We start from the raw sequence: 23,252 nt of genomic DNA, 5'->3' as shown, positions 1-23,252 counted from the left end.
TTCCAGAACTATCTTCCCTGGTCATTAAACATTTATGTAACTCATTAATGCCTATTTCCTTTTCAGACTGTTTCCTTCCTATTCAACAAAGCAAGACTTACATTTTGTAACCATTACTACAAGGAATGTGTGATGTAACTTGTACCCAATAAAACCTTTTTCATATGCCTTCTTTCAGAGAAATAATGGTTCATGGCCAGCTTTTAGCTGAAGACTATTTATTTTAATATTACAGATTCCCCATTTTATAGTTACTGAGATAGGCTCTGTGGTTAAATGTTTACAAAAATACTAGTTTTGGGGAAAATTCAGAAAAAGAGAGAATGTACAGTAAAAATGAAATCTGGCATTTCTTTATACTTTTTTAAAAAAACAACATTTCAGCCTATTTACAGATGTATTAAAAGTCAAATATCCAGAAATCTTGGTCAAATGAAAATGTGCCCATTTCATTTCAGGGTTTCAGTTGTTCTCTCGATTACAAAACACTCTCTATAAAATTCATAATCTTGAAATATTATTTACAAAAATCCCCATACATAATTTTCCAGACTATATTTGAAACAAAACTCATAGAACTGTTTTAGGGTGTACTTGGATTTGCCTTGGGGCCACATATATGGAGGATGAGAGGAAAGAATAATTATAAGAAAGGTATTCAGTACTTTGAAGATCCTTGCTGATTACTTACACAGAGTTTTCCCTCTAATTCTTCAATGCCTATTGTTAATTATAATGCATACATACAGTCCCTCCAAACCAACCGTTTTGTGTAAGATGTCTTTAGTGGTATATTTTTCTGTCAGACCCCTATCTGGATTTTTTTAAATAGCTTGATACAAATAGATGGTAGCCAAAAAGGGCTGAGGGAAGAAGCAGAAAAATTGAGGAAAATGTGCCCCAATGAGAAGTGGAGTTTCTAGCATACTGGTGGTGTCAGTGCAGACAAAATGGGAAATTAGCCAACTGAACTAATTTTGATCTCTAACACAGAAGTGCTTGATTAGATTCTAACCAAGCAGGTTAGGATTACCATGCTAAATTCCCTTCCAAATCCTAAGGCACTGAATGAACACCATGAAGCATGCAAGAAATGAGAACTTACAAAAGACTGAAGACTACAGAAGATACTGAATTGCTCCCTCCATTACACTGACAAGATCCCGCATCCCCATCAAGAACTTTTACTTTGTAGAATTACAAATCAAATCAAATTTAAAGCACATTGCTAAGGCTACATTTCGAAGTGAAGCTCTGGCATGGAGGGAGAGCATGTCTTAACCATTTCTCATTTTGTATCCTCTATCTTACCCCGAGCTGCTTTTAGCCCCATTAAGAAAAATATATTAATATCTGTATCTTTTCCTAGTGCAGGTAAAAGCATTTGGCTGCAATTTTCTGTGAAAAACTGAACCAGGCAAGAGAATAAATCCTAGTTTCCCTGTGCTGTTTTTTTTTACTTTAAATTGGGAGTTTCAGTGGCTACACAGTACATTTAATCAACATCATGAGAAATGATAATGAAACTACCCATCATGTGCAAGTCCACCCCAATACACCTAACCTACACACAGATGGAGAGTGGGAGGGGCTTAATGTATAATGCAGGACACTTTCCTGTATGAGCAAACTGGACCTTGTGTACTACTTTCAGCATGTATGCAGAAGACTGGCTATCGCCAGCTGGTTGAGCCTGGAGATAGGAGCTTCAAATATGAGTAAATCACAACAGGGAGTGGGAAGCCTTAATACTTTCTGCCAGGATAGCTGGAACACAGATCTACATTGCTTTGTACAATTATGCAAGACAAGAAAAATGCAGCAATTTTCAGATTTAACAGTGATTGACCTGCTCAGAGCACTCAGATGCCATGTTAGTTCTCAAAATTTCTTATTTACAATCATTAGAAATAATCATTAACTTTTTGATATATATGAAATGTCATTATTTTATGTATTTACAAAAAAAGCCTGTGTACAAAAATAGACAATCATTTTATAGTAAGAAATCCTTTCACATTCACTAGGTTAAAAGCAAAGCCCCCAAACTATTCAATTTATAGATATTAGAGGAAAAAATACATCTTGTGCCTCAAAGGCTTGTATGAGGCCCTTGAGTAATATGTTAAGATATATGTATATAACCTATTCACAGTCCTGAATATTTTTTCTGAAATGCTAAAAATGTTTGAAAATATCTCAAATGGATGCTTTCTGTGACTGTCAGAAAAGGGCATAATTTATCTGACTAGTCTCTTACTCTTGATTGAATGTCATCTTTTACCAATCAAGTTCAAACATCTAGCCTCATATATTACATGCACGCTGGCACATGCAACCTAAGAATCTAGATGTTGGAGATGTGTCATAATTGAAGTTCTGATTAACTATGGAAGCCTCTGAAAAATCAAACATTATTACCAAAAAGCACCTGAAGGTAGAGCCACAATACTATTTTGATTCTGCAGCCGCAGGTGCTAAAGTGAGTGTTTCATTACCGTCCTGACTTGGACTAGTCACTGGCTGTGCAGTTTTTATCTCTTTTGAAGCAACGGGTGCCAATGAAGGCATCACCTTAGTATTCTGTCCCTCTGATTCTAATGGAAAGTTAGCAGCTTTTAGTCCAAGTGGTGCCAGTTTGGGCATAGGCCTCCATGCCATGTCAGCTTTGCCAGCTTCCAGGTTAGTTTTCATCTGCAGAATGGGAGGTGACACACTTCTTGTCTTTGCCACAGATTGCTCAGTTTTTCCACTTTCACTTCCACAACTATTTGCTGAGTGATCAGGATTTGGGTCCTTTACTTCAGATCCTAACATGATTTTTAAAGCATCAGAATCAGACGAAGGATCTCCCGAGTTCTTGTTACCATCAGGTAGATCATCATCATCCAAGTGAAGCAGGAGAGGAGTTATGGAATCACTGCTCTCTTGAACTATAGAAAGGTCCTTAAAGCTCCCACTCATGGCACCAAACGGAAAGGGAGAGCCTTCTGCAGTAGTTGATTGCCTGCGACTTTCCATATCTCCTAGAGAAAAGCCAGAGCTCAGGGAGTTGGGGAGTTCTGATATGTCTGAAGCATCGTCATTCAACTGCTGATTGAGAAATGCAATTTCATTCAGCAGGGAGGTGAGGGTTTCATCTGTGTCATCAGTTTCCTCTATGCCCATTAAGTCACTTGCATCCAGTGCTGGTTCATGTATTGCAGAGGCTACTTTTTGCAGCTCCATTTCTATCCCGGAGTCACTGGGTTCATTAATTTGCAGCTTTTGAAATGAAGACTCTTTTGATTTTTGTCCATCACTTCCCTTGTTCATCTGTTTTAACCTTGCCTGATTTCCGGCTAACTCTTCAGGTTTTGTTGCAAGTGGTTCTGGGGATGCCTTCAAACTAGAGACATTTGTTATTTGTGGGAAATTCTCTTTTCGCTTAAGAGAATCATGTACTGCTCCAGTAGTGCCTCTCCCTTTTACAGAAGAAGGTTCTGCTTTTTCTGGTGACCGAAGATCAGTAGTGTTATGTGATACTACCTGCAAGGAAGTCTCAGGTGTCTGGGAATCAGTATCCAAGGTTACATCAGGATTCTTATTTGCATCCAGGTTTAAATTTGTATCTTCTTCAGTAGCCAGTGATGTCACATTTACTATTCTTGGCATCATGAATGAGTCTTCACTTTCTGTAAGCCAGAACAAAGAAAGGCCTGTTAGAATACTGGAGACAGGATCTGTCCTAAACGGCTTCTCCAAATGTAAACCACTTATCACTTCAGCAGATCTCCTTCCTTGTTAGCCTCTGCCTGTTCAGGCCTTATAAACATACCCTGAAGTTGGGGGGGGGGAATTGCCCCAATCTGCATCACTTCACAGTTATTTATAATAAACTTCATTTTGTTGACTACCCATTTTGTTGGCGTTTGAAAAACAGGGGGTCAGCAGTACTTAGGTAATTGGAAACCACAGCTCTAGGTTATTTATGAAGTTAAAAAACACCAAAGTATTACTTGGGGGATCCCTAGATTTCCCTTCTCCGTAAAAACTATCCATTTATTTCTACTCTATGCTGCCTGCTCTTTAAGCAGTTACTGATTCAGAAGAGGACGATCCTCTTTCCATAACCCTGATAACCAATACTCTTGAAGAAGTCCAACAGCTGGGCGAGGCAGGACTTCCTTTTGCAGAAGTGATAAAAAACATTCTCCTTCAGCAGGAATCAGGGTGGCAAGCCACATTTGGCCTGAGGGTCACATTCACCTTTGGCCACCCACTGCCCTTGAATGCAAAACTCATGTATGTGCACAGTGTACATAGCCCTCTTCCTCAGCTGATCAATTCAAATTGTCCCCTCAAAAGAGCGGTTTGCATCCCTTTCAGGGTGAGGGGTTGTGTGTGTGTCTACTTTATTTCTCTTTTTTCTTTTTACAGTTCCAATCAGTGGACTGGCATGTAGACAAAAAGTGGAGCGGGGGGGATGACAAATTAGGACCCTGGACTGGGGTAAAGAAGTCCTGTAAAAAAAGGTATTTAATAATAATTTCCACTATTTTAAGCTGAGCAAATGTTAAGCTAACTGGTCTGTCATTTCACAGATTCTTCACTGAACCCATTTAAAAAGCTGTGTTACATCAGCTACTTTCTAATTCTCTGGTGCAGAGGTCAATTTTAGGGACAATCTTCTGCTGCCTGTATCATTTCTGGGGCAATTCACACTATGGAAACCTTGGGGCCACTGACAACAACTACATATAGGTCCAGGCATACATGCCTCATCCTCAGAGGTGCTGGATGCCAGTTGTTCATGAGGTAATCTTTATACTGCCAAATACACCCCTACCCCAGCACTGTACATGTGAATATAATGAAGTTTTTGTTACTGCAGCCACATTTTAAAGCAGCACAGGCCACATTTCCATGGGAACACCTGTGAGACTTGAGACATACATGAAGAATTTCTTTAGCTATAGTGATCGCATATGTTGCGAGTTGTAACACAAATCATTTGTGGGCAGTGCTGGAAAGTGCACTGTACATTTTTGGCAACAAAGGACTGTTGAGGTGAGACAGTAATATTTATTACATCCTGACAGGCTTATGTAGTTGTTTACATTTCCTTGAGTAGCCAGTCATTTTCGTGATCATTCTATGCTTCTTTTAAAGGTTTTTTATGTTGCTGTACCCTGATCTTTTGCAAGAGGGTAGTATATAAGTATTTCTATAAATCAATTAAATACAATAGGGAGAAAGAGGAAGCATGTAAGTTATTGCAGTTAGAATTCATTTTTTCAGTGCCAGAAATTTAGTAAGGAACTAATGCAACTTTACCTGAAGTGAGCTCTGGAGCTGTTTCTGCAACTGGAGTGAGTGAGTTACTGGTTACAGCAGACAAGGTAATGGGAACTGTGGAGTTCGGAAGGATACCTTTCACTTCCACTGGTACTGCTGAGCCTGGCAACTGAATCATCACAGAAGCAATACCTTATATTAAGCGAGAAACAGTGAGTTAACTTTCACACATACTGTCAAGGAAAAAAATATTAAGCAGATTAGCTATTATGGTAAACACATGGTTTCAGAGGAACATTTTGTTTCAGCTCATCTAGTAACAGGTACCATCCACAAGATTCCTTGTACTATTTGTATATCAATATCTCCTTGATATTCCTTCAGCAAAAATCAATTATCTACTTCTCTAAGGCATAGGTACAGAAATAAGTATTACATTTTTAAAAATATCAAGACTGGAAATTGGAAGAGACAACCTAAGAGAAATACTTTTCACTTTTTATGAAGAAGGCTTGCTTTTAAAAGTTCCATTCAGAAATAGTCACACATCCAGCTTTGATTTTTTTCAGTCATTTTGTGACCTTTACCTGGCTGTCCTGTCCCATTACTGCTGTCAGCCTCTGATTTGAGTTCAGTTTGCAGGAGTGTGGAAGGGAAGGCAGCAACTTGTCCTGGCACCAAGGGACTCTTGAATGCAAGCACCTGGCCATTTGCTGTCATTACTAGGCTAGCATTTGTTAATGTCATGGGTATGTCCCCTACAAGGAAGTCAAAAGAAAGATGTGTGAAGATAAGAGTGTAAAAAGTGAAGCAGCGTTATATATATCAGTATTTACTTCACCAATCAACCTCATGGCATTCAAAAATGTAACCCACTGTTACCAATACTAAATTTAACAGTGGGTTAACAACACACAGCAAGTTTTAAGCAGCAAATATGAAAACAAATTAATTCTGCAGAAAACATTAAAATAAGACGGCAGTAACAAAGTACTGTCTTATGCAGGCTGAACTATATACTAGAGGTATGTGAGAATTACATGTTTTCTATTGGTAAGTCTCCTTACTTTTGTTTTAATAAAAAAAACTTGCACTATGCATAATATGGTAGGCTACGTAAGACTTGCAAATACAATGCTTCCGAGAATACCCATTTGTGTGATATTCAACTAATCCATGTTCACTTAGCCTACCTGTGGCACAGCTTCCTTTCCTGGAAAGTATCAATGGTTTTGTATGCTTGCTGGACAAGGCTGCTGGTTTCATCTCTTTAAAGAGAGAAGAGGGGCTGTTTTCCACTGAGGGCTTAGCAGTCTCCAGAGTTTCAACCACATCCATAGGTTCTGCTTGCTGCTGCTTCTTTTGTGCTTCTACCGCTTTCTGTTTTGCATAAATGTATTCTAGCTTCTTCAAGACTACTTCCTGTGTCTTGCCTACAGAGGAAAGGAGTAGTCAAGTTCTCCCTCATATCTAGCATACTTCCCAAAACTTAAACATGCAGTGTTTCATAGCACAAAACTTACACAACATTACTTGACACACCTACACAACTTTACAGCTCTTGGGGTTTAATTTCCATGGAGTAAAAAACTTCAGCAACTTAGTACCTTTCATGTATTTGAAATAGTAGCTCTTGGGACAATCCCAGGATCCCCATATCCCAGAGGCTCTCTTCAGGTTTTACGGCTTTCTCTTTAATGTCAACTCACCTGAAAGGGCAGATACTTTACGGATCAAGGTGTCCTGCTTGCGCATCAACAAGTTTTTCTGACCCAAGAGTTTGTCTGCTTGATCCGTTAGCCCCTGTATCTCCTCCAAGGCCTGAAAAAGGACCAAGGACCCACTTTTAGATTCCAGCAGAATATACCTAAAAGTAAATAAAGGCAGCTTCTCTTTCTTCCTACTTATGTGGAAGAGAGATTTGTGAAAAGCTAAACAAAAAAACTGCAAACTGCTTCTGCTACATTCTGAAGATAGATCTCCTGAGAATGTTTTAGAGGAAAAAGCAGCACTCTACAAAGAAGGCAAGCCAAATACCTGGCAAAAACAGAGTGTGAATGATAAACTGCAGTTGTTTTGCTTTTGTTTTTACCAAAGGTGCTATGAAAAAGAATTGACGAGACACAAAATAGGCACTTAAGGGGTTTTCCAATTGCTATTCACATGTCTTTTGAGTTTCCAGTATGTAATGCGGAGATGAAATGCTCAGTTGATTAATCCATTTGATGAATCAATTAAAACCTTTTCATAATAATAATAATAATTTATTATTTGTACCCCGCCCATCTGGCTGGGTTTCCCCAGCCACTCTGGGCGGCTTCCATAGAAACCAAAAATACACTAAAAGATCACACATTAAAAACTTCCCTGAACAGGGCTGCCTTAAGATGTCTTCTGAATAAATTAAAAATGTGTCTCTACTTAATTGGGAAGATCTTTTGAAAAGTAATAGTTAGTTTGACAAGCAATTCTTAAATATCCCTGTGAGCTGCCCTCTTAGAAAAGGGACCACTCCCTTCTCTCACACAGAGGATGGGATGCCTTTTTTAATATAGTTCCTTCCATGAGACATACAAGCATTAAAAATCCAAACAAAGCATTTTCTCTTTGGAGTGACTGTTCTTGCTCAAAAATCCATTTTATGCTGATTTATACCACTAACAAATCAATCAATCAATCAATCAATCAAAGATTCTATAGTCAGGTGATTGCCATGATAGTAAGTTGATGAATAGTAACTGCAGAAATGTCCATCTCTTTTTCTGTCAACATGCAACTTTGTCCTGCTGCCTCCCTCCAAGATATAAAATACCAACCTGTTTCAGGATGAAACATTTGGAAACCTTGGGGACCATCTGCAATCCTAAAGTAACCTTCAGTTTTTCAAAGAGTCTCCTCATTTCCTTACGACGGCGACGTTCATTTGCTGTGTGTGTTTCGCGGTAATTTGAAAAGGTTTCTTCCTCATTCTTTGGCTTTTTGTTTGGCAATTCAGGTTGTGGCTGAAAAGCAAAAACACAGCTCCTCTTGTGAACTGTTCAAAACATATAGACATGCAGCCCAAACAGTGACTCGTACATGTATAACTTTAAGTCCTGGTCCAGCATTTCAACAAAACTGAATGGAACTTTTAAAAGGTGGAGCTTAAGGAGGTATCTGACTCTGGAGATGCTGCATGGGAAATGAGCCATAAATGAGCCATAAATGAACCAGAGCAAAAGCTATTGATTCTCAGTTAGAACAATGAGTGTTACAAAATCTAGGCACAACCACATGTGCGAGGAATGCCCTCAGCGGTGGTGGTCACAAGTAGAGTCCAAAGTATATAGCAAATTAATTCTGCAGAAAACATTAAAATAAGATGGCAGTAACAAAGTACTGTCTTAGACAGGCTGAAGTATGAGCAACCCACCTGAGCCAATGATTCACTAAAACTATTAAAATTGGGACAGAAACACCAGCAAGCAAACCCCCCCCGCCAAAATAAAGGAAAAATCTCCAGGTGTTAGAAACGAAATACATTTTTAAATACTGAATTTCTTGCACTTGGATTTCCCCTTTTTCCTCTCTTCTCTACTGACCCAGGGAACAGCAATGTGTGCAAAGGAGAAGGACATAGCAATGCAGACTCTTCTGCAATAGCCAGTCCTTGGAACCTTCATTTTCTTGTTCTGGATATCTCATAGCCAAGCTGGCCCCCTATAGCTTGAGAGTAGAACCAGATGCTGTTAACAATGGCACCCCCATACAGAGCTCTCCTGTTTTTCCCTGCTTTTCGACATTCATATACTCTGTCTCACTGGAGGAGAAACACTGGTAAGTCTCACTAAATATTATGGAGGTGGAGCGGGGCATAATACAGGATTTGCATATTAGGTACTAAACAGCGGCACATCTTGCTCCACCCTTAGAGACACTAAAAAATAAACTGGTGCATCTTTGGGACTGGCAACATGTATTACAGAGAAGAACAAAAACAAGTAAACAGACATGTATCTACCTTGGGAGTCTTGGCAATCTTCTGACTAGAATGGTCATGCACAGAGTTCCTGCAAGAGAAAAATGGATGTCATTTTGGTTGTGCGGGTTTCCAGTCGGGTTTATCTTGAGACACATGGATGCCCCTGTCCCTCAGAGGAGCAATTCTTTGTCACAAAGGAGTAACTGCTTGTCCTGCGTCCCTAATAAGGATCATCTTTCCCCCCCTTCAGAATGGCACCCAAAACCCTCATTCTCCATGGCAGTGTGGTGCAGCTATAATGCCTCTGAAGGTCTCCAGGTCAACTACCTTGGCCTCAAGGAAACAATCTTGTTCCCTGAAGCACAATGTCTTCTGTGGCAGTGGGGTGCTACATGGGGCCTCAAGCCTCTTCCTCCAAAGAGGTCTCATTAGCGCCTAGGTCAAGTGGGATCATTACATTTTTAATGATCTAGAACTACATAATTGATGGTAAAACTATTACAATTATTATTATTATTTTAAATGCTTACAGTTGTTTGGACAATATGACATGGGCAGCTGTAGCTTTCAGCCGAGCAATGTTAATTTGCTCTGTAAGTTCCTCCACAGTCTCAATGTCCACATTCTCCTCTGATTCGTTAGATTCACTTTCACTCTGGAACAAGATTTAAAAGACAATGCTCAACTTACAGACAATTCACAGCAAGACATGCTAGTTCTTTTTAAAAAATAAGTACGTAAGAAAAAACTACATCTTTAAGAAGTGATGATATAATTCACAGCAATTTTTCTATGCAACAACTGCATTGATAAAATTAAGTATTTTTAACACTAAAGCAGATATAACATTGATATAAAAACAAGTATTGAATCACTGAGGAAGTATAGCAGAATTCATAAACGTAAAAGTATAAGCAAACAATAATCAGTTTAATCTGAAACTTTGTATCATAACAACTGAAAACATGATAGTTTATCCATGCAGTGTCAGGCACAATCTTTTGTTACTACTCTCATGTAACTGCGGAATGCATTTACATTCTGTAGATATAACAGAAATGTTCCATGTTGTAAAAGGAACAGGCAGAAAAAAGAAAACAACTTCATTCTAAATTGCAAGTATTTTCTTTTTAAACTGTTAATAAAAATTAAAAATACAAATCATACGAAAATAAACAAGTTATCCTGAAGCAAAGAAAAGTTAGCAATGGGGGAAGAAGTATGCTGAATCTTGATACCAATTAAAAACCCACATATGTTCAAGGTGTAATAGAAAAATGGTGCGCGGGAAAATGGATATAAGTCAGTAGTTTTTTTTACAGGTACTATGTAACTTACATAGTTACACATTTTAAATACATTTTGTTTCATCATGTACATGGAAGCTCAATACTGTATATCTTATGATCTACATCCTAGATATTACCTTGAGAAGCCAGCATCACTACTCTTGCAGGTTAGTTCTTTTAAATGGACAATTTGCCCAGACTTGAAACTTAAGATTAGAACCAATGTCAGTACCCAACTAACTTGTTCCACCAGCACAAGGCTTTCTGACTGTGCAACATAATTTCCCCCTTCACTCACACATGCCCTGTGCCCTCTCTAAATCCACTCTGAAGGACTAAATGAAAACCCAGAACATTAACATTATTATTATTTTTTGCGGAGGGGAGGGAGTTCCATTGTGCAAGCATGAATACTTGCACTGACAAGAAGAGTTTCTTAGCGCTAAAGGATATCAAGATCAGCAACATACTAAAAGGTAAATAATATTTTTAGAATTGCTCTTCTATTTAAACTACTCACTTTGGAAAACAACCCATTATTTTTTGTATAATTGGCCAAGAATTCAGTTTTGAAGTATTTAAATAGTTTCCTCCTTTATAAGGCAGTGATTTATAACCCTAAGTCCACCCCTGCCTTGCAGTTCTTCGTTGTTCTTCCTTCCCACTACCTGCTCTGTCCTCATCACAGTTCTTAATGTCTTACCTATTACTTCTTTTTACCTACTTAATGTCTGTGGCTTTCAAACTTTTACTTACCTGAAAACCAATACATACATCTGATCACAAACTAATAATCAGGAATAGTACAAAATCATAGGATGCAGGCACAAACCAAGGGCTGAGTGAACATAAAAGTCTTTGGCACTATCGTTGGAGGGAAAGAAAGAAATGACAGCACGCAAAATCCATATAAAACCAGCAAAACAATTTTACAATGAGTTGTGCTTCCAATTTAAAGATGTACTCACCAGTGTTTCTACATTCACTATATCTTCACTTTGATAGCCAGATGCTTCGTCGGCCATCTCATCTGCAGAATCATCTGTTTTTTCATCTTTTTCTGTATTATCCATGGTAATATTAATAATGGCAGGCAGAGAATCCTTTCTGTGATAACTGGTTTTCAGTATATTCTGTTTCTCACATTTAGGAAATTTCTTTACAAACTCATCAGCACCATTCTTATTTTTGTTTTCCAAAGCATCTGAAGGCCTCGATGTTTTGCTCCAAGTTTTGCTAACTTGAACAAGGCCATCTTTAACAGTCAAGTTATCTTTCTGAACACCAGTATCTCTTTTATATGAAAATTCTAGTGCATTATTTGCATATATGCTTCCCAATGTGGTATTTTGACCATTTGCACTAGTAACCTTATGCTTCCTTCTGACCTCGCCTCTATCCCTCTGTGCTGCCACAGAATGACCCTTTTCCTTCATGTTTTGCCTTAGTAGTTCCTGGTCTTCATTTCCCCGTGGACTCAGATATGATTTCGTTTTTTTCTCCAGTTTTTCTGCACAATTCGTTTCTACCTTGCACTCATCCCAAGGCTTCTGAGATGGTTCAATAATCATTTCCTCATCTGTTTCTAACTGTTTCTGTTCAGCTCCTTCTGAATCAGTTGCTGTGCTTTGTGTTTGCGCTTCTTCCTCATTTGAGTTCTTTAGTTGTGGTACTTTCTGCTTGTTTAATGCATCATGTGCAAGGACTGCAGTTTGACTGCAACTCTCAGTAACGCTCTCAGAACTACATGAAACTTCATTTGGGGTGTCTTCAGGATGTTTAACATTAGCCATCACTTTATTTCCCCCAGACTTTATTTCCTGGCTGATGTAGGAGCGGTCCAATGATGCAATCTCAGGTTCAAGGATAGGATCATCACTTGCTAATTCTTCCAAGATTTCTGCATCCTTCTCGGCTGTCTCTGAGGTTATAGCATTCCTGTCACACGTGAGCTTTTCACAAGAGGGCTCTAAATGGTTTTCTGGCAACTTATTTTCTTCCTGTCTGGAATCTGACATTGTGACTTCTGACCCCATAGCCTCCACCTCTTGCAAGCATCTTGTCTTTCCTTCTGTCTTAACTGAACTCAACTCATCTTTCTGAGATGTGCTATTTACCTCAACTTGTTTCAAAATGGAAGTTGGAACTTTCTTCTGCCCTGGAACCTGAAGCAAGGCAAAACTGCCTGACTGAAGAGCTATTAGATGATCTGTACTATCTGGTGTGCTGCTGGTGTTGCATGTTATTTTAGAATCTGAAGTTGTCTGACTAACCCCCAAAGGAGAAATCCTCATAGTCAAAGTGCCAGCCTGTGAGACAGGAGAAATGACCGGTTCTGACTGAGCAGCTGAAATAGGAAGTGTGGGCCCAGATCCAATGGCCTGCGACGTCTGGTCTGTAGGTGGGGCCATGGTTGAAGCAGAAGGAGCTTCAGCAGCACAGGACACGGCTGAAGCAGGAGACATGGATAACCCTGAAGGAGCTTCAGTGGCAGAAGATATGGGTGAAGCAGTAGGGAGCACAGGTAACATTAATGGGGTCTCAGTGGTAGGGGTTCTGGGTAATAGAGAAGCTTCTGTGGTACTAAGGGGCATGGTCAGAGCAGGAGGGTCCTCAGCAGCAGTGGGCACAGGCAAAACTGAAGGAGTTTCAGCAGCAGGGGGCATAGGCGTAATGGAAGGGTCAACAGACGACCCCAAAGGAACCCCAGCAGTAGGGGGCACAGATAACATCAAAGGGGCAGAGATGGTTTGGATTCCAGATAATATAGAAGCAGCTGCAGTGGTTGCCGTCTCGGGCAAAACAGACATGGCCTTTGTTGTTGGAGAAACAGACAATACAGGAGGCGTTGCAGACAGAACCGAAGCAGCCAGGGTGGTTGGGATCACTGATGAAACCACAGAGGACTGACACACAGATACCTCAGGAAGCTTAGAAGGGCTTGGCAACCGGATTTCTACAACAGATCCTGTAATGAATTGAGAAATGCTATTAGTAATTCTTGCCACCTGATAACTCATTTTTGTTTGATGAAAGCAAACTGTGCAAGGATAGTTTTGAAAGGGGGAAAATTTGTTTTGTTTTTGGCTCACTGCTCATGGTTTCTCTCAAAACAAACCATGAGACTGGGTTCAAACATATGACAATGCTCTTTGGGGAGGAAGGGTGGGATATAAATTTAATAAGTAATAAACTCCGGCTTGTTTCTGGCAGCGCAGCAGCCAGAAATGCATTAGCTATGAGCACCTGCACGTCTTCAATTGGGTTATACCAAAGTTTAGTTTCAACTATGGTTCAACATTTTGTACAAACCAGGCTACAGAAGTCATTGGAAGACTTCCTTTGGGCAGTCCTCTTGCCCCCTGTGGACTTGGATGTAACTAGCTACCTTGGTGGTGGGTGATGGCCCTATTATCAGAATACTCTTCTGAGGGAGGCTTGCGTGACACCTACTCTGATGCCTTCAACCGTAGTACTTAATTTTCCTAAGACTTTTATTTTATGCTGCTCTGATTTTACAACTATTGCCGCTGCGATGTATATTTATATCGTATTTGAGACCTGGCCTGGAAGCATTTTATATTAAAAGGCAGCATATGAATTACAATAAAATTTTAAAACTAACTTTAGGCACTGAACAAAAATAGATGCACAATTATAGGAAACTATGCTTCCCCTCCCCCAGTATTTAACTGATCTCTCTCAGAAAATAAAATAAATAAGATGTGCAGCATTCTGTACCTGGATTACGTAACATTACGGGTGATAAACTAGGTTGGGGTCCTGCAGGTTGGAACTGGTGCAGCGGAACAAGCTGGATAATCTGCCCATTGGGGTGTCGGTAGAGATTCACACCAGCAGGATTCCTTAGAGGCTGCAAAATCATTCTCTTCCCCTGAGCAACTTGCGTGTTTTGTTGAGGTCGTAATGTAGGAGAACTCTGAGGTACTGGAATCAAAAGCAGCTGTGGTCCCATGCGTTTCTCTGCTCCAGGAGACAATCCTGGAGGGCTTGTAGTACCTGCCATATTAGGAAATAACACTCTTCTTAACAAAGTCCCATTTATACAACAAGATTTACAGAGCATTTTTAAAAAAAAAACAACAAAGAAGAATCTATGTGACCAAAGTTCCATCAGTTCCTACATTCTGCTTCCAGCAGGTATCAGACAGATCATTATGAGGAACTTGTAACAATAATATGAAAGCAACAGCTTCTGCTGTTTGTTCTAGCAACTAATATTTAATTCCCCAACTGGAAGCAACTTCCCAAGAGCAAAAGTGGGCTTGAAAGAATACAAACCCATTTCAAACAGTTCTTACCAGTTTTCCCCAGGACATCTCTACACACACAAGTTCATGCCAATTCACTAAAGTCCCTTTTATTCTAAACCAGATATTCTCATACTTTCCACCCACAAGGAAGTCTTTTTGCATCAACTTTGCTGTGCAGAAGTTATTTGGCGGACAAGTATTGAACCACTGCACACAGCAAAGGAGAGATATGAAGGTTCTGGGGGAGGAGGGGAACAAAAACAAGGAAAAGTTTGGAAAAGAAACTGCCATCATCTCCGCCCCCCCCGCCCCCCCCTTGGAGGTCCTTTTATTATTATTTTTTGCAGCTGAAAAATCTGACATTTTGATCAACACTGAGAAAACTCATGCGAAGTATTTTCTCATTTGAAATGAGTGAAATGCATTTTAAGACAAGGCTTTATTCACTCAAAAAATCTGTCAAGCACTTCAGTCTCTCATAACAGACAGACAAAGTGACAGGTGTGTGGACCAGCAAGAACTGGTCCATCAGTACGGGTACCTTACCTGCTTTTTGATTCGATAAAGGACTTTTGTTAATTCCTGAGAGTCCAGGAGCAATACAGCTAACTGGCGAAGTTGGTGTGGGCACCGAGGTCACAGATGCAGTTGTGGTTAAGATTGTAGCTAGAGATGCTGCAGAAACTGGAATACCAACGGTTGATGGGCCTATTCCAGGCAAAGCTACAGTCGCAACTGGCGTAGCAATTCCAGGTGATTTTGCTATTTTAACAGGAGCCCTAGTAGCTGTGGTTGATACAGTCCTGTTTCCAGGTTTTCCAACAGCATTTGCTTTGGCAGTGCCAGAAGAGCAGGGAGCTTTGTTACAGGGTGCAGGGCTAGCAGTAGTTCCAGCAAGTGATGACACAGTAATAGCAGGAGGAGTAACTGTAGTTGCCCCAGGGGAGAGCGGCATAGATTTGATATTAAATTTCTGTGGTCCCGTCAGAGGTTGGGTTATTCTAGTTCCAGGAACCTTCTGGTGTAGTGCCCCAACGGCACTTATAACCAACTGAGACGCCACATTGTGTAGTAAAGGCCGAGCAGCTGAAAAGAAAGGTTTTCAAAGTCAAAACTACAGTGGTGCCTCGCAAGACGAAATTAATTCGTTCCGCGAGTTTTTTCTTCTTGCGAGTTTTTTGTCTTGCGAAGCACGGTTTCCCATAGGAATGCATTGAAAATCAATTAATGCGTTCCTATGGAGACTGCTTGCCAGGCTGGCGGTGCGGAGAAGGGCTTTTCTCCCCACCGCAAGCCTTCAGGACAGGTACGGGAACAGGGGAAGGCGCGCAGCACTTCTCCTGTGTTCCCGGGGCTTGCGGTGGGAGGAGGGTTTTTCCTCCCCACCGCCAACATTCAGAACAGCATTCTGAATGTTGGCGGTGGGAAGGAAAACCCTCCTCCCACCGCAAGTCTTCAGGACAGCCATCCGAAGGCTGGCGCGAGGAGAAGGTCTCTCCGCCCCACCGCCAGCCTTCGGAGGAGCCTTCCGAAGGCTGGCGGCGGGAGGAGGTCTCTCCGCCCCACCGCCAGCCTTCGGAGGAGCCTTCTGAAGGCTAGCGGCGGGAGGTCTCTCCGCCCCACCGCCAGCCTTCGGAGCAGCCATCCGAAGGCTGGCGGCGGGAGGAGGTCTCTCCGTCCCACCGCCAGCCTTCGGAGGAGGTCCGAGGACAGTGGGGAAGACGCGCTGCGCTTCCCCGCTGTCCCGGAGATTTCCCTATGGGCTTTCGTCTTGCGAAGGAAGCCCATAGGGAAATTCGTTTTGCGAAGCGCCTCCAAAACGGAAAACCCTTTCGTCTAGCGGGTTTTCCGTCTTGCGAGGCATTCGTCTTGCGGGGCACCACTGTATTAGCAGTTTTCATCTTTCCATTCCGCAAACTATAACAGCACTCAACCTAGTTTTATGCTAAGGCCTCACTTTCCCAATTAACACTTACTGGTTACAATGCCTCATTTTCAACATATTGCACCTAATCATGTGTATAATGTTGCTGCATGTGGCAAAAAAAAAGTCTCAAAGCAGCTTGATGAAGGATATTACAGTATATAAATAAATATGAATACTATACTCTCACCTTCCATGCTTTTTATGCCTTACAATTCAGACAATTTATAATACAGAAAATAAGGTTTTGACTTACCTATCTGCTTCTGTGTTGAGGCTTGAGCATTTGGTGATGTTACAGTGGAAGTGGATGTAGTGTTACTGGAAAATGGTGTTTTGGGCAATTTCTGGGCCACAATTTCTGTTGTGGGCACTTCAGCTGACTGTGGCTCAGAAGAAGCAAGCTTAGCATCGGACTCTGCCTTGGAGATTGCAGTACTGAGTGTTGATAGGTCAAGCATTGTTGGTCGCAGCCTGCCTGTGATATAAGCAGCAAGTCGATTGGCTGGATGCAATGCTCCCATCTGTCCTAGAAGCAGTTTGGCTTGAGGGTATTTTTTACCATTAACCTGCAATAAAAAGAGAATATACGAACAGTTGCTAACCCTGTCTTTTTTTCTTTTCTTTTTAACAATGCCTGGGATCCAAAGCACTAATTAGGCTCACACAAGGAGCTCTAGCCCAGTTCAGTTCCTTATTCCTCCACCTTAGATAGTTGACTGCCAATGCCACGATATGTTTGAAATTTCATTCTGTCTTAAAAGGTCACCCAGTAAGCTTCATGGCTGATGAAGATTTAAACTTGGGTTTTCCCAGTCCAGGTCCAACACTCAGTCTAGCCATTACATAGACTCAGAATACAAATTCTATTTACATGTACAAGCAAAGACAACCTAATTTTATGCAAGTTTGCAATCTGTTCAACGGAGCTTACTCCCAATAAAGTAGGAACAGGATTGTAGCCTTGGTCTCCAAAACCCTGAAGTGCTAGATTTCCAAAGAGAGTGGGCTAAAAGGTTCCCAGCTGACCACTCCTCTATCCAGCAGATCAGAAGAATCCAGTGTAATATGACTATCACATACCACAGGGTATTTATTTTATACTGAGAGAGACTACTGGCCAATGCCAATGAATGTTATCTAACCAAGTCATACATTACATCCACTAAAATCAATGGGCTTACATAATTTAAGTCCAGCGATCTGAATGGGTTTACTCTGCATATGACTAACCGTGATTATCACCCGGTATCACTGTAGATAATAATTGGTTTAATTCGGACACCGGTCCAGTTTGCACATACTGCTAAGCAAAACCATGGCTAAGTGAGAAAGCACTGAGCATATGGGTACTCACAGGAAACATTGTGGTTGCTTTCCTCCACCTCTGGTACTGCTATTCAGAGCTATGTCATGGCTTAAATTAGCATTATGTCTGAACCTGGGCCCATAGGTTGCCTCCCAGAGATAAACTATGAGCAGTAAGGCAAAGAAGAAACTATATCTACAGCTTGTAGTTTATCTGGAACTAAATGAACATCAAGCCTCAGTTCAGACTTAATGCCAAGTCAAGCCACGGCTTAGCTCTGGGTACCGGGGCAGCAGCAGGCTTCACGAGGAGCAACACTGGGCTGCCAGAGACTGGGGCAGGAAAGAATTTGTCAGAGGATCCTGTGCAATTCCATGGCATATCTCAGTTTCACCCTCTCCAACATCCTACAACCCGAACTGAAATATTTTCAAACCTGTGCCTATATCAAACGTGGACCCAACCTTTTACTGCACACTGGGGATATGCGAGAATGACAAGATACTCTGGACAGCTGGCCTTGGGGTTCTGTTGCTGCCTTCTGGCCAGGGAGTCAAGGCATTGGGGCTTAGAGCCTCCTCTTTCTCCTCCAGTTAAAAGATTGGGAGACTGCCCTCCTGGCCCCACAGGAAAGGCCTATGCCATGCTAGCTGTATTTCTCCACTCAATGAGCAATAGATACACGAGGGGAAAAAACTGGCTGGTGTCCTAAAAATAACACATTAAAAAATCATCAAAGCATAAGAAATGCAACCCACCTGAATCAAAGATGAGGAATTCAAATCAGATTTGCATGTGTAAGCAATCAGCTTTCCAGCAGGAGAAAGCCCAGCATAAAAAGGTAATCCTTTCTTCCTCCTCTCCCGTAACATGCCAGCTGTTAAGAATGTGATTTTTTCTGTCTTTTTACATGGTGACAATCTATTATCAGAAGCCTCCAAAACAGAAATATGAGCATTTTCATCCTTGTTTTGACTGGATAGCATGGAGATTTTCACCCGGGAGGAATAGACAGGAGTGTTCTTCTCATCCCACGTTTTGGTTTCAGATTCTAGGTCAATAACAAAATTTCCTACTTTAAGGGACTTGGGCATCTTACTCTTGACATGCTGTGACAGGAGGTTCAAGATCTCATTGCGATTTTCCTCCCAGTTGCAATCAGAAACAATCTCAATTAGTTTGGTTGTTCCATCTCGTGTAGTATGATGTACATATGAAGTTGATGGATCCCCAGCACTACAGGAAAACCACCAGGTTTTATCTGAAAAAAAATGGAAACAGGTTTCTTTAGTGTTGCAGCAGCAGAGGAAACCAAGCAAATTAAAGACTTGGGCAACATTTCCTAATTAACAATGCCTAATTAGTCCCCATGTCTAAGAAGTGGGCCCTGTTCTCCACCCCTTGTTCTCAATGAAATACCGTATTTCTATCTGCCAGAAAGGTACAGTGGTTACATTATCATTTCTTACCAAGTTGCAACACTATCAGTTTTAAAGGTATGATTGCCAAAAATGTATCAAAGGGCTGGGGAACCTTTTGCAGTCTGGGGGCCACATTCCAGTCATGAGCAATGTCAGAGGCAAAAGTGGGCTGAGCAATGGATGTGACTCAAAACCTTTGCACACTAGGCTACATTTTAGCTATGCAAGTCACAGATTTCTACGTATATCTTTCCAATCTCGGCAAGCAAGAGACATCACCACAGTTCAAGGATACGTGGGGGGCGGGGAGGGAAGGATGTTTCTGTATGTCTCTATGTGTATAACTGCAAGTAATCAAGAGTGCTTGGGTCAATCTCCTGAGATGTGGCACAACCAGTAGCATTTTAACATAGGCAAAACAAACAACTAAGTCCATCTTTCTCAAACAATTGGAACTTGAGCTACTCTTCTGAACTCACTTAGGTATACCCCTCCACCACAAATGCTTGTTCCACGAGCTGTCCTGGGAACACCAATAGGTGTTAAAGTACAGAAAATGAATTATACAAGCATGCAGAGCCCCTGAGCATAATTAATTGTAAGCATTCCACTGCTGTGAAAAAAAAATCTATGGCCATAATCTAACAATGACATTAGAAAAGAATGTGATAGCCTAACACAGCACACAGGGAAACATTCAAAGACAGCAGCAGCTCTTCTCTGCGTCTCTTCTTCCCAGGTTAATGGGAATGCGGTCATTCCCTTGTAACATTATGGATAAATTGGGGTAGGTGAGTTAACCACCCAGTTGCCTTACTGGAACACTTTCCATCCCTCTGTTGTCCCACTGCAAGGCTGCCATGCCTGTTTATTTGAAAAAGCAGGGGTAGGTTCAATTGTCAACTGGCCAAAAGGAAGGCTTAATGTATCTCATTGTCACCTCCCTCCCCAGAATGTCTAGCAGTCCCACACTCATCACCTATCCTGAAAGACCTACTTCAGAATTTGGGAATCTGGGGACAAAGTTCATGTTTTTAATTTTACCTCCGGGCTCTTTATCATCTTCCAAATCAAGTGGCTGGGGCTCAGGATCATGCTCCTGGGAAAAAGATTTAAAAGAAGAGGAAAAGATAAGACGGGGGGGGGGGGGGAATCACATTTCCAATAATAATAATATATATTTAAATACAGAGTTCAAACCCTGGAAACAAATGATGAGAAATATGGCAGTTGTGCAAAGCTTTTCATCATATAATAGTTCACAAAGGGCAGAATACCAGGCATGGCTGGACCCCATTTTTTGCCATATGACTACGATATATGGATGCCTGGGAGTACGGGCAGAGAATGTTATAATGTTTCTTGCCAGCTAAACTCTAAAAAACCCCCACCCCAACCCCTCCCATCCCCTTGTGGCTGATAATAGCTCCAGAGGGTAATCTCCCTATGTATTGCCCTTCCTATCCAAGGAGCTCAGGGCAACAAACAAATCTGTGATAAAATATTTACACATATTTAAAACATTCAAAGCATCTAAAAACTTTAAAAATAATAAACCCAGTAAAACATTTACAGATTTAAGAACAGATCATGGGTTTGGTTAGGCTTTAAACACTGTAGGTGTCTAAAAACAGTATAATGAAGGTGTTTGTCTGATGTCATTATTTTTTACTCAGAGTGCATTAGTAAAGGAAATATGAGGGCACAACATTTTACCTTTTCAATGTGTTTTTCAGAATTCCAAGGGCACCTCTGTTGCTGCTTTTTCTCCTGTTTTTTACGATCATATATCCGAACACGAGCACAAGTCATCATGCTTTCAAAATATATATAGACAGGGTCCTTATCCTCTTCTCGAATCTATAAACCAACATAAATGGATTTCCAAGTTAGAAGTGCATCCATGGAAAAGCCTCACTGTTCCACCATTCCCTTTCTCCACTTTTATCACCAAATAACCTAGACAAAATGCCAAAGGGAGCACCTAGGTAAAGATTATGGCAGAATCCAGCTGGTCCTCTTAGTGATGTTGCTCCAGCAGATGTCCAATAACAAAAGGGTAGAGGTGATTTCCTAATTCCTCCTCCCACTGTAGCTCCTAATGCCCCCCAACAACTGTTCTGGGGGGCTGCAGGGAGGAAATAAGTAAAACCTGCTTCCCTTTGTCCATTAGCAGATGCCTCCAGCTGTTCAAAACCCCTTGCACAAGGGTACTAAGTGGATACAACCATATAATGCTTCTGAGAAAATGTTTCCTCTGTGTAATGAATTTAACTTATAGGACAGACAGTTAAGTATATTTCACATACTTTATCTGTTGGATAAAAAGGGTTCTCTCTAGAGCTCTCTTGGGTCTCCAGTTGCTTTTGGGCTACAACTCTCATCATCCCTAGCTAGCAGGATACTGTTAATTCTTCACTTTCCATTCCCCCATGTTACCAGTTTGGTACACTCCCAATAAGTTGGTTCACGTTCCCGTATTAGAATTAAAGAACAAATGTCTTGGGTTGCCTTTGCCATAAACAAGTGGAATACTCCTGATTCAGCTTCAAAATCTCGTTTCTTTTGCTTACCACTGGATTGGGTCTAGGCGCATAAACTCGTGCTGATTTGACTCCACTGGTAGCAGGTTTGCCTTCACCAGGTGCAGGTTTGCCATCGGATGTTAAGACCTCTGGGACAGGTGGCAAGGATTTTGTTGGTTCAATAGTTGATGGTGTTGGGATGTAAACTGGTTCTGGATCCATTTCTCCATCTACTTTAACCCACAGTGGAAAGTTCTTAACAGGCTTTTCTGGCTCTGTACCACATATAGCTAGTAGAAAGATTTAATAATTTATTTAATAATTTATTGTCTACTCTAATATAAAAATATCACACAAGCATTATCCAATGAGAAAGATGACCTATTTTTTATATTATGGAGAAAGAGCTCCAAGCTTGAGTAATTTATATGCCCCTGGGTGAAAGGGAGGTTTAGGGCAGAGACAGAGAGGTACACACAAAACCTCCTGGTCCTATACATGTTATCGCAGATGCAAGCCCCCTTGTGCTAAATAGGTCTTACTCCCAGGTAAGTATGTAAAGGATAGCAGCCTGTCCCATTAATGCCAAATGAGTCCGCTGATTAACATGCTCCACTAGTTTCAACAAAATTAAGTTGCAATTAGCTTTAGATGAACTGAAACCCATGTATACTGATATTTTAAATGTCTTATGGACAAGTTTTATTTCCAAATTCTCATTTGGTACTTAATTCAGAAACACACATAATTACAAACACCTACAAAAAGAAGTAGCTGCTTGCTATTGATTATACTTACTATATTCCACCTTTTTCTTCTTCTTCTTATCTTTAAATTTCAGTTTCTCTTTCTTCTCCTCTTTTTCCATCACCTCTTCCTGTTGTTTCACTTCACTTTCGCAATACAATCTATTCCTTCCACACAGAGACTCCTCCAGGATCTTCTTTTCCTTTGAACTTCCTTTAACTAGGACTACCTTTCTTTTTAGGCAAGCACAGCCAAACATACAGTCTGGCTTGCGGCAATGCGTAGGCTGACGTTTCTCAAGAGCTAAGCTAGAACAGATGCACCCAAGCCGGCAAAAGTCATTGTTGCATGGTGGTGCTCGCCTTCTGATTATTTGGTGGATAGGTTTGTTTTTTAGTGAAGCCTGAAAAATGTAGATACATAACTCTTCTCAAATCTCCAGATAAGTATCTGCATACATAATTACCACAATGTAGATTCCTGAATTACATGATACAGAATTATGTATCTTAATAAGCTACAATT

General features: G+C 40.9%; 1 protein-coding gene across 4 annotated transcripts in view; it reads right to left on the bottom strand.

The window, feature by feature from the left end:
• Positions 1-201: 201 nt before the first annotated feature.
• LOC128411186 (MAX gene-associated protein-like) overlaps positions 202-23,252 on the bottom strand; it is a 38,229-nt gene continuing 15,178 nt past the window's right edge. For all 4 annotated transcript variants that reach the window (XM_053383305.1, XM_053383314.1, XM_053383324.1 and 1 more), the window contains 17 exons: positions 22,779-23,130; positions 22,029-22,270; positions 21,172-21,315; positions 20,500-20,554; positions 18,793-19,295; positions 16,982-17,294; positions 15,348-15,887; positions 14,269-14,547; positions 11,496-13,495; positions 9,769-9,893; positions 9,278-9,326; positions 8,094-8,279; positions 6,987-7,098; positions 6,471-6,710; positions 5,865-6,035; positions 5,317-5,469; positions 202-3,674 (listed from right to left, as the gene is read on the bottom strand). In XM_053383305.1, the coding sequence (XP_053239280.1) occupies positions 2,452-3,674; positions 5,317-5,469; positions 5,865-6,035; positions 6,471-6,710; positions 6,987-7,098; positions 8,094-8,279; positions 9,278-9,326; positions 9,769-9,893; positions 11,496-13,495; positions 14,269-14,547; positions 15,348-15,887; positions 16,982-17,294; positions 18,793-19,295; positions 20,500-20,554; positions 21,172-21,315; positions 22,029-22,270; positions 22,779-23,130 (6,687 nt within the window). In that variant the 3' untranslated portion in view covers positions 202-2,451. The remainder of the gene's footprint in view (positions 3,675-5,316; positions 5,470-5,864; positions 6,036-6,470; positions 6,711-6,986; positions 7,099-8,093; positions 8,280-9,277; positions 9,327-9,768; positions 9,894-11,495; positions 13,496-14,268; positions 14,548-15,347; positions 15,888-16,981; positions 17,295-18,792; positions 19,296-20,499; positions 20,555-21,171; positions 21,316-22,028; positions 22,271-22,778; positions 23,131-23,252) is intronic.

Source organism: Podarcis raffonei, chromosome 1, assembly GCF_027172205.1.
Source record: "Podarcis raffonei isolate rPodRaf1 chromosome 1, rPodRaf1.pri, whole genome shotgun sequence".
NCBI classification, from domain to species: Eukaryota; Metazoa; Chordata; class Lepidosauria; order Squamata; family Lacertidae; genus Podarcis; species Podarcis raffonei.
Note: the sequence above shows the minus strand (reverse complement) of the source record. Positions and strands in the feature narration are given on the sequence as shown.